The sequence below is a fragment of the Ceratosolen solmsi genome, unplaced genomic scaffold, assembly GCF_000503995.2.
Source record: "Ceratosolen solmsi marchali unplaced genomic scaffold, CerSol_1.0 scaffold28, whole genome shotgun sequence".
Lineage (NCBI taxonomy): Eukaryota > Metazoa > Arthropoda > Insecta > Hymenoptera > Agaonidae > Ceratosolen > Ceratosolen solmsi.
The window spans coordinates 2,507,526-2,520,620 of NW_011948429.1; the positions used below are offsets into that span (position 1 = coordinate 2,507,526).

At 24.8% G+C, this 13,095-nt stretch overlaps 2 protein-coding genes across 3 annotated transcripts; both read right to left on the reverse strand.

Annotated features, from left to right (window-relative positions):
* Window positions 1–3,358: 3,358 nt before the first annotated feature.
* LOC105363864 (mitochondrial inner membrane protein COX18) lies at window positions 3,359–5,228 on the reverse strand. Its single transcript, XM_011501665.1, has 6 exons — window positions 4,672–5,228; window positions 4,408–4,545; window positions 4,054–4,201; window positions 3,848–3,972; window positions 3,666–3,776; window positions 3,359–3,556 (listed from the first exon to the last, which is right to left on the reverse strand). Exons 1-6 carry the CDS (start codon window positions 5,143–5,145, stop codon window positions 3,374–3,376), a joined length of 1,179 nt encoding a protein of 392 aa, XP_011499967.1. The 5' UTR covers window positions 5,146–5,228; the 3' UTR covers window positions 3,359–3,373.
* A 3,198-nt stretch (window positions 5,229–8,426) lies between these two features.
* LOC105363768 (peritrophin-1) lies at window positions 8,427–12,585 on the reverse strand. 2 transcript variants are annotated; one of them, XM_011501538.1, is made up of 2 exons: window positions 9,287–9,437; window positions 8,427–8,702 (listed from the first exon to the last, which is right to left on the reverse strand). In XM_011501538.1, exons 1-2 carry the CDS (start codon window positions 9,353–9,355, stop codon window positions 8,538–8,540), a joined length of 234 nt encoding a protein of 77 aa, XP_011499840.1. In that variant the 5' UTR covers window positions 9,356–9,437; the 3' UTR covers window positions 8,427–8,537. The 2 variants fall into 2 exon arrangements, 1 of the variants encoding a protein (XP_011499840.1); XR_912932.1 differs by lacking the exon at window positions 9,287–9,437 and adding an exon at window positions 12,553–12,585 and having other exon boundaries at window positions 8,623–8,702.
* Between the last annotated feature and the right edge of the window lie 510 nt (window positions 12,586–13,095).

The window sequence follows — 13,095 nt, forward strand, 5'->3', positions numbered from 1 at the left end:
ACGACGTAAAATTATATAAGTTAGTTAATAAAAAAATATAAAAATAAAAAAACACTATAAATAGTAATAGGTTTATTTTAATTATTTATAATAGATCAATAGAATAAAATTCGATCGCTAACCAAAATTTTATAAATTATCCCTTATCCAGGTAGCACATAAAAATATTACATTTTCAAAAAGAAAAACGTTGATTATGATTTTTTTTATTTAACATCAGAATACTTAAAAAAAAAAAAAGTGAACATAATTTGTATGATTGATAGGTGTCTTCTCTCGAAGTTGATAATAAATTAAATAAATTTTTTATAAATATCTATCATTCTGATGGAATTATCTTCTATTATAGAATTCTCTTTATATTTAACAACAGTTTTAACATAAATCCATAAAAAATTATGATCTATATTTACGATTATTAAATAATTCATTCTATAAATATAGCATTAGTTACCATATATCCTAAAAATTAACTAATAAAACGTTATAATTATACCGAATACCAAAAATGAATATATATTTTCTACAAAATTATTTCAATTTCAGTCGATATAAAAACATCGTTTTGACAATCAAATCTATCGATTTATATATTAATTTATATAAATCAGGTATAGATCAATTCCTGTAATATAAAGAAGAAATAATTTTCGTATAAAAATGTGCGCTACTAGTTAAACTATCAAACTGCTAGAGTCAGACATTTATCGATAAACAAGAAAAGATCTGCAATAAAATTGCATTAACATCAATAAGATAATTCTTTCGCATTCTAGACTATTAAAATTCCTAGAAAATGATTTTTATATTCCACATTATTAAATATAGTTTTTTATTCCCGTAATCAAAACATTTTTTTTTTACATTTTTTACATTTTTGCATCGATAAAAATACATTATTCGTTCACTTATGCAGATCGATAATTAAGATTGGATAAATTTTTTTAAATTATATATAATGACACACATTTAATATTCGATCTACGAAAAATTTATTAAAATAATCGTTAACGCAGATCTTACGACACTTTTCATATTTTATACCAACATGGGCAATAGTTTTAAAAAATAAATTTTTTTAATTAAATCATGCATTAATTAATCTTCTTTTGCTTTAATAATTTGTTTTTTACGATCTATTTTATTCCGTTATTATCTATTCTTTATGTACTTTCATAATTACTTTTCATTCACGCACATAAATGCGTAAAAATAGTGCAGTAATTTGAAATATTTTTAGTATAAATAAGAAAATCTACTTTTATACCATAAGTATCATTTTTGTTTTTTGTTTTTTATTATAGAAAAGGATGTAATTCAATTTTATATTTATAAAATTTTTAATTTATTACAAAATTTATTCATAACTGTTTGTTTAATGCAAATTATTGGTATAAACAGTGTTTATATTGGCAGTATAATTGACATATTTTTATTTATATGATTTTTATAAATGAAATTAAATAATGTGTGGGTATATGTAAATATTCGAATATAATTGAAGTAAATTATATAGAGAAATTTTTCCACGAAATTACAGTAATAGTTACTCTTTTAAAAGAATATTTCTTTTCATATTCATAAAATAAATAAAATAATTATCGATCGTAAGATACTTATTGAAAAACCTAGATCAATTAAATAATCAGTTAGATAATTATCACATTGAAAATTGTAAGGTAAACATGTCTATATTTAGAAAATATCAACACTTATTACCTTATTATCAAACTATTTGATAATTGCAAGAATAATATATATGTATACAATTTCACCAGTAATTTCTTCATTGGCACTGAAAATTTCAAGAGATAAAACGACAAAAGTATTTTGAATAGTTGATTGCTTAAAACAATAAATTAATAAAAAAAAATTACAATTTTATTATCAATTTTCGTTATTGATCCCCTCATCAATAACGACTATATTCATCTAATTTTTATTTATAAATTAATTACTATTCGACTTCGAATTCCCAATGTCATTTATGAAAATAACATTTTTCTTTAATCTTCATCTGAAACTTCATGAAATGATTTAATGTAAACAATAGGTTGAATGTTTTCTATGTATATAATTCTATGTATATTCAGTAACACACACAAAGTAATTATATTAATTACATTTATAAAGTTTTCCGTGTAATGTAAGGAGAAGAAACATCAATGAAACAATGATAAATTGCAAAAATTAAAATTGTGGAAAATAATGAGAATTAATTAAGTAGTAAATAAAACAACAAGATTTATAAAATTACAAGACGAAAGTATTTTTGATAATTTCCTAATATAACAACATAATTTTTTCTTTAACATATTTATATTTTATAAAATGCAGATAGTTTATTGGCATACATTGGCATTGGCATTGGCATTGGCAATGGCATTGGTAGAAAACATGTTTAATTTCACATTATTCCATTGATTTTCATAATGTTAAATCGATTTTATTGAATTTTAATTTATACATATTTATATCATTAAAAAATTATTGAATTACTATTCAAATGTAAAAATAACTTATTTAATTATTTTTCTTTTGATTTTTTAATAAATATAATGTCATTCCGCTACTTTCATTAATTTTTAAAAGCTTCAATTTTTTTTTTATAAAATTATTATTCGTAGTAACAATTAATTATAGACAATAAAAGATATAAAGTATAATATGATAATTTATGTACAAAATATCTTAAAATTTTATAGTATATTATACATTATACTAGAATTAGGTTTGTTGACAAAATTGTAAATTTCTTAATTAATTTGAAGAATCATAAATTTCAAAAGATAATTTTTCAAATTTCTTTTCAAATACATTTTTCTAACGTATTATTTGATTACTTTGCACTGACACTTTACTGTTAAATGACTTATAATAGTTTATGAGATACTAAATTGAAAAAAAACATTTCACTATTATTTATACAGTGCAGTACAATGTTTATATGTTTCTATAAATCAATATTAAATATTTACAATAAAATCAATTAAAAAAAAAAAAAATATATATATATATACATATATTCAATTTAAAGTAAAAACATAAAAATTTTTATAAATAAACTGATATTAGTAGTAAACTGTACTAGTTTTTTAATTTAATTACATCAGAAATAATATAACTTAATTTAGGAAATTCAACGTCCCATTGAAATTTATCAACCTCAAATGTCCTTTTCCTTATTCTCTCTCTCTCTCTCTCTCTCTCTCTCTCTTTAATTCTCGTAATTTACTAAGTCTCTTAATTTCGGTCAATTCATCGCAATATCATACTTTAAGTAGTATTTATTAAATCAATATAACAAGAATACGCACAATTATACATAATCCCCTCCAAGTCTAAAAGAAGCGTAAAAGTGAAATTATTGAAACTATTCTTTCACTGCCTTATTCAATAGCTTTGCTCTCAGATTGTTGTAAAAGAATTTATACGGATGCTTGGACTCAGATTGAACAATTGGTATTTTACATAAACGTCGTAAGCGTGTTGAGTTTGTAATGAAGACTTGAATCAGCCCATACAAGCTGCTACTCATCCAATAAATGTTTGTTGCCTGCAGAATTTAAGAACTCGTGTAATTTTTTTGCATATTAATATTTGACCAATAATATTTTAATATTAGACTGTTTACTACAATTTAATATTTATTTAAAATTACTTACCGCGGGCAAATATGTAGCGAAATATGCTGTCGTTACAATTAAAATTCGAAGAAGTATTTTAATCCATTTTTCAAATTTCATTTGTTTTTTTGGTTTAAATAATCGATGAATCTTAAAATAAATCATTTCTTATATAATTATCGTGTTGAAAGAAAAATAATAATAATGTAAAGCAATTATACTTCTAAAAGAGATAAATTTAATAATCCTATGGTGCATGGTAGAATCAAGTAATTGTCTACACTTGTAAGATTTTTAACCCAACCAAAGCCACCGACTGTCAACTCCAAATAAGTTAGTTGAGCATCTAGATTATAAATTGTTAATATTTGTGATAAAATATATATAATGTTTTAAAATTAATATTTATTATTGAAATAATACATACAAGTGTCTGGTACAGGAAGCATGAAGCATAAGTTTCTTGTAGAAAATGAAAATGCAACCCACATTGGAATTTGTATTAATAGGAGAATAAAATTTTTTGCAGGATGACAGTTATCCCTTATTATTAAATTGTTGTATTCTTCCCTTATCTAAATAGAAGAAACTATTTAAAAATTTTTTAAAAATCATCAAGATTACATAAGAGCACTAGCGTTTAAAAATTTATAAATAAACTATTTTATAACATTTGATAATCACTTTATATTAAATTATAATATGAAATTTACAATATTCAAATTACAATATTTATATTTATAATCTTGATTATCATTTATTGATACATATTAATATTTACTTTTGAATAATAATTTGCTTTTGCCCAACTTTCTGGCCAATTGTTATGCCGAGACAAGTACACCGCTTCCATCTGTAACCTTTGCGCAGTATCTTTCATTTCTACTTGAATAATTTCTAGCTTCGCTGCATTACGTATCTGTCAATTAATCAATACGACATTTGATACACAAATCAAATTAATTTTCTTTAAACAAATTACGTCCTCAAGTACATCAATCACAAATTAGAAATAAAATTTTGTACAAACTAATATTTTAAATACCTGACTTATATGAAGAGGTAAAGTAACAATAATTCTGGCAGCGAATGATGTAACTACTATGGACGCCCACCATGGTAAACCAGTTATTTCATGTACTTTTAAAAGCGATGATTGCGTTAATTCAACTATTTTCGAATCTGATACAAATTTTACAAATTTTGATAGAGTTGGCACTGCCAAATCCACAGCTTCTTCAAATATAGGTGAATCAAGCGTTGATCCATTAACATTTTTAATATCCGATACATTACTGGATATATCTCTTCTTTGCAATGCTGGTATATGTGTGCTGCATAAAATTGTTCGAGGAAAGCATTTCGAAATGGGAGAGCAAGAGAATTGATTGAAATTCGTATTGTAAAATTTAGTTAAATTGTCACTGTTGTTACACTTAATACTTTGATGCACAGATAAAAATCGACAATTCTGTCGAAACATGTAAATTAGACCTTTTTTTGAATTTCTAAAATGCATAGTAATCCCTAACTGTCTTTAAGTGTAATTAAAGAATTATAAATATGTAAATACATAATTAAATTTACACTATGAAACGATATTAAAAACTATTTTAGGTTAAGAGCGACAGGGCGATGGAGAGGGGCGAGGGAGAGGGGAGAGAGACAGAGAGAGAGAGAGAGAGAGAGAGAGAGAGTGAGAGCGAACAAAGGACGAAATTCTTAGTAATATGATAGAATACAAATACTTTTATAACAAATATTAACACATATTTCAAAGATAACATTTCCTTTTTATCAACATAATGTAATAATAAATAATATTAATTACTTTATTAATTATTATTATTGCCAGGTTAAATGGAAAGATTTATCGAGACCGATCTTCGTTAATTTTTAATTATTTTAAATTCTTCAAAAAATCTAAAATCCTTTTTCATATATTTAAACTTTTGCTTTTAATATTTCTTGTATATATTTATTTCAATTACGATTTTACAATAAAATGTTTTATTTTGGTTTTCGTAAATAAAAAGAGGAGGTAATGTAATTATTAGATCGTCATTTTTTTTTTTTTTGTTTTTTTTTTTTTTTTGTTCTTTTTTAACAATTAATATTATTTACAATTTAATTTGCTTAAAAAGTATTTAATTACTAAAGGATAATAATATTAAGACAAAATTTAAAAAAAAATCAATGAAAAAGGAAATGTATATACATTTTGATACCTTATTATAATTTCATTCAAACAATTTTAAAAATATTATTGAATATAATGCAATAATATATAAACGCAAAAGATATTTTAAATAAAATTGTATAAAATTAGAGGAAGAAGAATTTGTTGTAAAAAAAAGAAAGAAAGAAAAATAATAATAATAAATGCTCGGTTTTTAGAGGTATAAGTTGAATTTTTAAAAAATGTAAATTTCTAATAAAATTTGTTGCGTAACTATAAACATTATAATGGAAAAAATTTGTATATACAATTAATAAATCCGTACATTAATCCTGATTGGACATTTTACGAATATAATGTCTTGATTAAATTGAATTATAATTAAAATATCGAATAGAAAATTAAAAAAGAATGTATTAAAGATATAAAGTCACTGTCGAAGCAATTTTTGTTATTTGCTCGATTAATTATTATTATAGAGAAGGTGTAGTAGAAATTAAGTTGTAAATTCATTACAATTATTTTCAAATTCTACTAATATTAAATTAAAAACAAAGGTCAAACTAGTTATAGAAATAGGTTAATAATCAATCAAGTCGGGAGTCTGGCAGATAATATATGAAAATCGTTTACAATCATGATTGTTGGCAATATTAACTAATTTATAAAACGATCTAATAATATCAAGCTGTTACTGTTATTTATTATATTGTTCATAGATAGTGTAATGATTAATTAATCTTTCTGTTTAATGAAAAATCTTACTATCTTACATCTAAGAAATTAGCTGAAATCTACTAGAATAATATTTTCATCGCACTGATCGATAATGATATGTCAACGTAAAAAAAAAAAAAAAAAACAAACAAAAACAAAAAAAAAATCAATAAAAAACCTTGTCATATGCATTTATATTATTTTAAATATAAAACTTTTAAACACAAATACAAATTCATCGTGCACGACGAACAGCTTAATCCGACAATTATGCTAGTATGTTTATTATATTTTGAAAAACGATGCAACTAATGCATTTAGCGAATTACGTTAGTAATTGAGAAAATCTTGATTATCAGACTAAGACTAAGAATTAATTACGTCTTAAATCTCTGTAAATATTGAAAACGTAGATAAATTGCTTGATCTATAAAAATAAAAGTAGATCCGCGCTCTTGAATTAAGATTCCGTAGATATTGTAGTTAAAAATAAAACTAACAATGCAATTGCTTTGCTACTAATTTGTACAAACACCAGTGAGCTGCATAATTTCATTCTCTAATGTATATATATGTTTATCAAATAATTTCGTTGTGTATTATTAACTTATTTTTTTTTTTTTTTTATGATTCTCAGCAATAAACTTTGTAATGAGTATTTTTATTACAAATTATTTAAAATACTAACATTGGTTCTTAAGTTTATATGTATTGCTTCATCATATATATACATTCACTGTTTCGATAATTATCATAAAATCATTATAAATTTTTATGAGAATGCCCTAGTAGATGAAAAATATTTATGAATATTGATAAAGTGTGTATGTTTCAAAATTAATATGAAATTAAAATAAAAATACGGTGTGAATGAATAAAAATGAGTTAATTACATCAAATATATTTTAATATATTTTTAATACAAAATTGCAGTACATAATAGTGCAATATCGAAATTATTCTAATTTTTTTTTTTTAAGAAATCTTTCATAACGTCATTAAAATTTTTGTATTTTATACTTATATTGTATGTTTATCTTAAGTATAATAATATTTTTAATAACTTCTTGAAATTCTCCAATTGTAAACAGTAAAGCATATAAAAAAAATTATTCCCTTTTCCTCAAAAAGCCGATTTTTTTTTTTTTTTTTTTTTTTTTTTTTTTTTTTTTTATTATTATTATACAGACAAGGTTTCTTATTACAAGGCACACGAATGAAATATTTTAATTTCAGTTATTTGACTAATACCATAGTAGAATTAATTTAAATAATTCAAATAAAGAGAGAAATTATTTTAGCTCGTTTGAATTTTTAAAATAAATTTTTTTCTGCATTATATATTATATTGAGATAAAAATTACATAAAAAAGCTTTTACATTCTTACTTTATCGCATTTTCATTATCAATATATTTCACTCGTTAAGTCTTTTCGATATTACTTTCCTTCGAGCACCCTTAACAAGCTTAAATAAACAATACCTAAAATAATGAATTTTATATATTTTTATATTAATATTATGTAGCATTAAAAATGAATGTTTTGGTATTAAGAAATTTATGTCATTCCAATGGATGCTCTTTGAAGATTAATTTTATCTCTTTATTTTATAACTAATTACACTTCGTAAAAAAGATTTTAATGGCCTTAGCACAAATTTTAACGTTAAAATACAGATTTTCAAAACTTTTGAATAATTATGAAACTGATAATTGAGAAACGCAGTTTTATCTCATCGTCATTGCTCTTGTCATCGATAGAATTTTCATTTTAATAAACAGTCAGTTACCATAAAATCTGATAGGAATTTTCTATTTAACTTTTATAAAATATGATTGAATATTGGTATATTACGATAGCACATTATACAAAATATAATTGATTGAGCATAGCCAAGTATGCCCGTGATAAGCGTATTTTATTTTGTCTGAATTTTCCAATTTTCACAAGATAATATTTGCGAGTCTTACATCATCATTTTATAACAGAAATTTTTCATCTTTAATGCTCGAATCAGTTGGGACGATTTCTGCAAGAGGTTCGGTCTTGCAGCGGATAATCACAAACTTTAATTTTTGGATTGAATTCTGTCCCATCGCCACAACTCAATAGAAAGCATCCATTTTGATCGCATATTTGGTACTTTGTGCAATCACCTTCGATCGGTAGCACATCGGCCTAAAATGCAAAAATAATTTCAAATAAAACGATATTGTTTTTATTTACGTTTTGCCATCACTATCTTTGTTTATATTATTTATACGGGCGATTTACATACATTATCTATTATTTATTTTAATATCATGTAATCGTAAAGATATATCATTTGAGGCAAATAAAATGTAGTAACACTAACGCGTTCATAAATTATATACAAGTTTATAGTTTCTATATATTATATAAATATATAGCTCGTTAAATATTAATATTGCCTAATTAATATACCGGTTTTATAAATAATTTGGGACAAGTACTGATTTGGTTACGCTTCAAACATATAATGTTAATTATTAATTGGCTATTCGTAATTGTGAAAAATTTACGTTTACCAAAGTTACGTTTATTAGTTAGTGTGAGTGATGAAAGATAATATTTCCAATGTAAAAAGGTCGTTTGAAAGGTTTGAAAAATGGAAAAATGAGCAAACTTTAAATTTCCGAATAATTATCAAATATCATTTAAGCGTCAAAGAATTTCAATAATATTAACCATTGTTATTTATGATTTTACAATCTGACTGATTACTATTAGCATATACTTACGTGAATGTTATCGAAGAAAAGGAATAAGACGCCCAATACTACGCAAAAATAAGTTAAATCGAACTTCATTGTTACTCGTATTATAATTAAATAATTAGCTTAACGATAAGAGAATCCGAAGCTTAGCAACCAAATGACTTTTATTTTGCTTGACTCTCACTTTTGTAAGATCAAAAATGTCATCAATAGCAATCATATATTTATCGTATTTGTCAATATAATCGTTGACGTTTCAACATATGAGAAATCGCTAAGCGATCGAAAGAATGAAAAAATTAAAGTTGAATAGATAATTCATAATTAAAATCTGTATTGCAATGAGATTTATTGCATTAAGAGTCGAATAATGACAGTTTAACATAATTCGTGAATAATTGGCAAAATAATTATCCACAAATTTACTCAAAAAAATAAATGCTGGTAGTATAGGGAAATGAGATGCAATAACGTCGTAATTACACATAAAATATTATAGAACATAAGACTCTATTTTAAGTACAAGACTCGCAATGTTCTTTATTTGTAAATTGTTTATAAAATGTGATTGTTGTTTTAAAAAATTGTGAATTGCATGATACATAGTATTAGATCATAAAATATTGTGGAAAATTTTCCATAATTCTCTTTTTATTAGATTAAAAATATCGTTTGCAACGTTGATTCCTGCAAAATTACCAAAAATTAATTAAAAACACTTGAATCGCATATTCTAATAAACACAAAAGTATAAAACTTTAATCCACAATCGCCATTGTAAATACTATTTACAATGAATTAAACGAGTCTTCTTCTTCTTTCCACGTCAATGGTTTCATTTCATAAATTCTCGACTAAGCATTATTCCACGTATAAAATCGTTCTACGTCTGATGCACTTTTAAATTAAAAAATTTCCATCTATACAAAATTAATGAATCTAATTTCAGTAAATACGTGTTTTGTTTTTTTTCGTTTTTTTTTTATTTTTTTATTTTCATCTTTCATTTCTAATTATCATAAAGAATAATATAAACACAAGATACCAAATCACCTTTTCAGTCGATAGAGGAATTCATGAAAAATAATAGTGGCGTGGGCGAGTATTGTTAATAAGCATTACCATCGACCACCAGGAATGACATTATTATCATCGAATACTCTATAAGTAGTTGTCCCATGAGACAAACATACCAACCATTATATATTAATTCAGCAATATAACATTTAATAATATATGGATTTATTTGAAATTGCGAGCCAAGCAAGACAACCGAGCCGATCCTACACATACGATTGACGTATGTCTCATTTTAATCAAGACGAAGAGCCAAAACGCAAGCGAGAAAGAGGCTGTGATCTATTAAGCGGCCGTTACGACCTTCCGACATGTCGATATAACGATGAGATAAAATGATAACATATTCACACACGTAATACACATTTATAATACATTTATATAAGAACAGCATAAGAGGGATAATTCATTTTGCGCTCATAGTCATCATGATTAACTAACAAGCAATTGGATTTAATTATTTGAAAATGCATTTACATTGCTTTTTCATTTGGTAATCGAAAGATCATTATAAAAAGTAATTATGTATATAAAAGGTCAAAATAAAAGAGTAATTGAAAGTATAAATTCACGATAAAATAGTTGTAGCATAATTGGTAGATGATAAGTTAACGTAACAACAATGTGAAAATGTGTCGTTATAATCACTTCCTAAGAAGTCCAGGGTCTTGGAAAGTTGTTAAATATTTAAATTCTGATGGTTCGATGATAAGAATAAATGCGATCAAAATATACACGAAATCCCGATCTTTAACGTACTTCAAATAAGCCATTGAAATTCAACAAATTCAAAAATTATTGTTTTGCAATCGAAATAAACTACTCGGATGAGTATTTATCGTTGGCAAAGCAAACTACGGGAAAGTTCGCTAATTATTACAATACGCGCAATTATTGCAATACGACATAAATTGTATATGATAAATTATTATTATACAATCTTATAACACAGCATCAGCCTATTGACGTAACAAACGGTGTAATGTATCAAGTAAAAACGATGATAATGTTCATCATCATTAGGCGATTATATTACGGAGAAAGGGTGTGCGGACGCTGCGCAGACACAATTGAAATGTTGAAAACAATCAGTGCGAATGGAAAATAAATAATGTTGTGATTATTGTGGGTAAAGTAAAAAAAAAATCAATGTATTATCAATCGAATGCATAATTAATAATTGATAAATACGAGAGGGATATTCGAGGAATTCGAATGAGACAATTAAACTTGCCATGACACACGTACGTCAACCAATTGTATTAATAATGTCTAGTCCCCTGAAATTGGCAACCCAACATACATTTCATTACACGCCAATGCATATCATATGGAGAAAATAACAATTAAATTCCACAGCAATGGATACGCTTTGCGTAAATTCATGCAATTAATATTATAATTAGAGTATTTGCAATAATCACGATCCCGACCATATTACCAAATTACAATAGCATGCTCGTGGACATCTATATAGGAGGGAAGGAACGATATAATCGTAAATGTGTTAGGCCACATAGGCAGAACCGCGAGCTTGAAACAACAATATTGTACGCATAAGCAACGAAATATGAAAATATATCGCTCTTGTAAGGAATAGGAGGAGCACGAGGTCGTCGATTGCTGTAAATTAGAAATAAGCATAATATGCTCAGAGTAAATAAATAAAATTGAATTATAGAGATAATACTAGAGGAACAGTATTTGATTTCCAAGGCCATTTTGGCAATTTAAACTGCCGACGAGAAACTGATTAAAAAAATTAATAAATCATAAGAATAATAATAATATTAATATTAATATTAATAGATACAATCAAACATCAGCTTCAACATAAGTGGGAACGACAATAATAATGGTTGCCAATGGACTGGAGTCGAAATTAAAATTTTCAGGAAGACGATTCAGCGGTATTTACATTGAGCCTTCCTCAAGGATTAAAAGTGTTCGGGAATTTCAACGTTATTTAAGTTATTACTTTACTATCGTACGTAGACGTTGTAGATCAAAATCAATCGGCAAATTTAACCTGATTTAGGATTTAGAACCGAAATGGTATATTTATAATCAAACTAAATAAATTGTTTCCTAGTTATCGCTACTGTATACGAATAATTATCAAATACCATTTAAGCGTCAAAGAATTTCAATAATATTAACCATTGTTATTTATGATTTTACAATCTGACTGATTACTATTAGCATATACTTACGTGAATGTTATCGAAGAAAAGGAATAAGACGCCCAATACTACGCAAAAATAAGTTAAATCGAACTTCATTGTTACTCGTATTATAATTAAATAATTAGCTTAACGATAAGAGAATCCGAAGCATAGAAGCCTAAGTAATGTTTTACGTTGATTATTTTAAAATATTCACATATTGTTTCTTTTTTATGGCTTATCTCGCAGTTTTACGATAAAATTGCATTTTGTTTATAAAACTTGCCCTATGATTTCCTCGTAACATTTCATCAATAGCAAATGTATATATTTATATATATATATATATATATATCATGTTTTGCCAATAGCATCGCTAATGTTGTAAAATATCTCATATTATTAATGCCTTAAGCATTATACAAATTAGAAATACGATATTTAGTGAAATTTCGAATGTTTTATTTACATTATGAGCTTTAAATTTTATTTCTTGGGCTATTCATTTCAATGGGAAGCAATTATATGATTACTTTTCGAAATTAATGTTACATTTTATATTGATAAAATATAAATCATTTTAATGTTTTC

What these genes read in the sequence shown, in the direction of transcription:
- LOC105363768 (XM_011501538.1), bottom strand. Translation starts at nt 9,355, where the DNA reads ATGAAGTTCGATTTAACTTATTTTTGCGTAGTATTGGGCGTCTTATTC. An exon ending in TTTTCTTCGATAACATTCAC is followed by an intron (nt 8,703 to 9,286) that starts GTAAGTATATGC and finishes TTTGCATTTTAG; the next exon opens with GCCGATGTGCTACCGATCGA.
- LOC105363864 (XM_011501665.1), bottom strand. Translation starts at nt 5,145, where the DNA reads ATGCATTTTAGAAATTCAAAAAAAGGTCTAATTTACATGTTTCGACAG. An exon ending in AAGCAAATTATTATTCAAAA is followed by an intron (nt 4,202 to 4,407) that starts GTAAATATTAAT and finishes TCTTCTATTTAG; the next exon opens with ATAAGGGAAGAATACAACAA. An exon ending in TAAATTTATCTCTTTTAGAA is followed by an intron (nt 3,777 to 3,847) that starts GTATAATTGCTT and finishes ATTTATTTTAAG; the next exon opens with ATTCATCGATTATTTAAACC.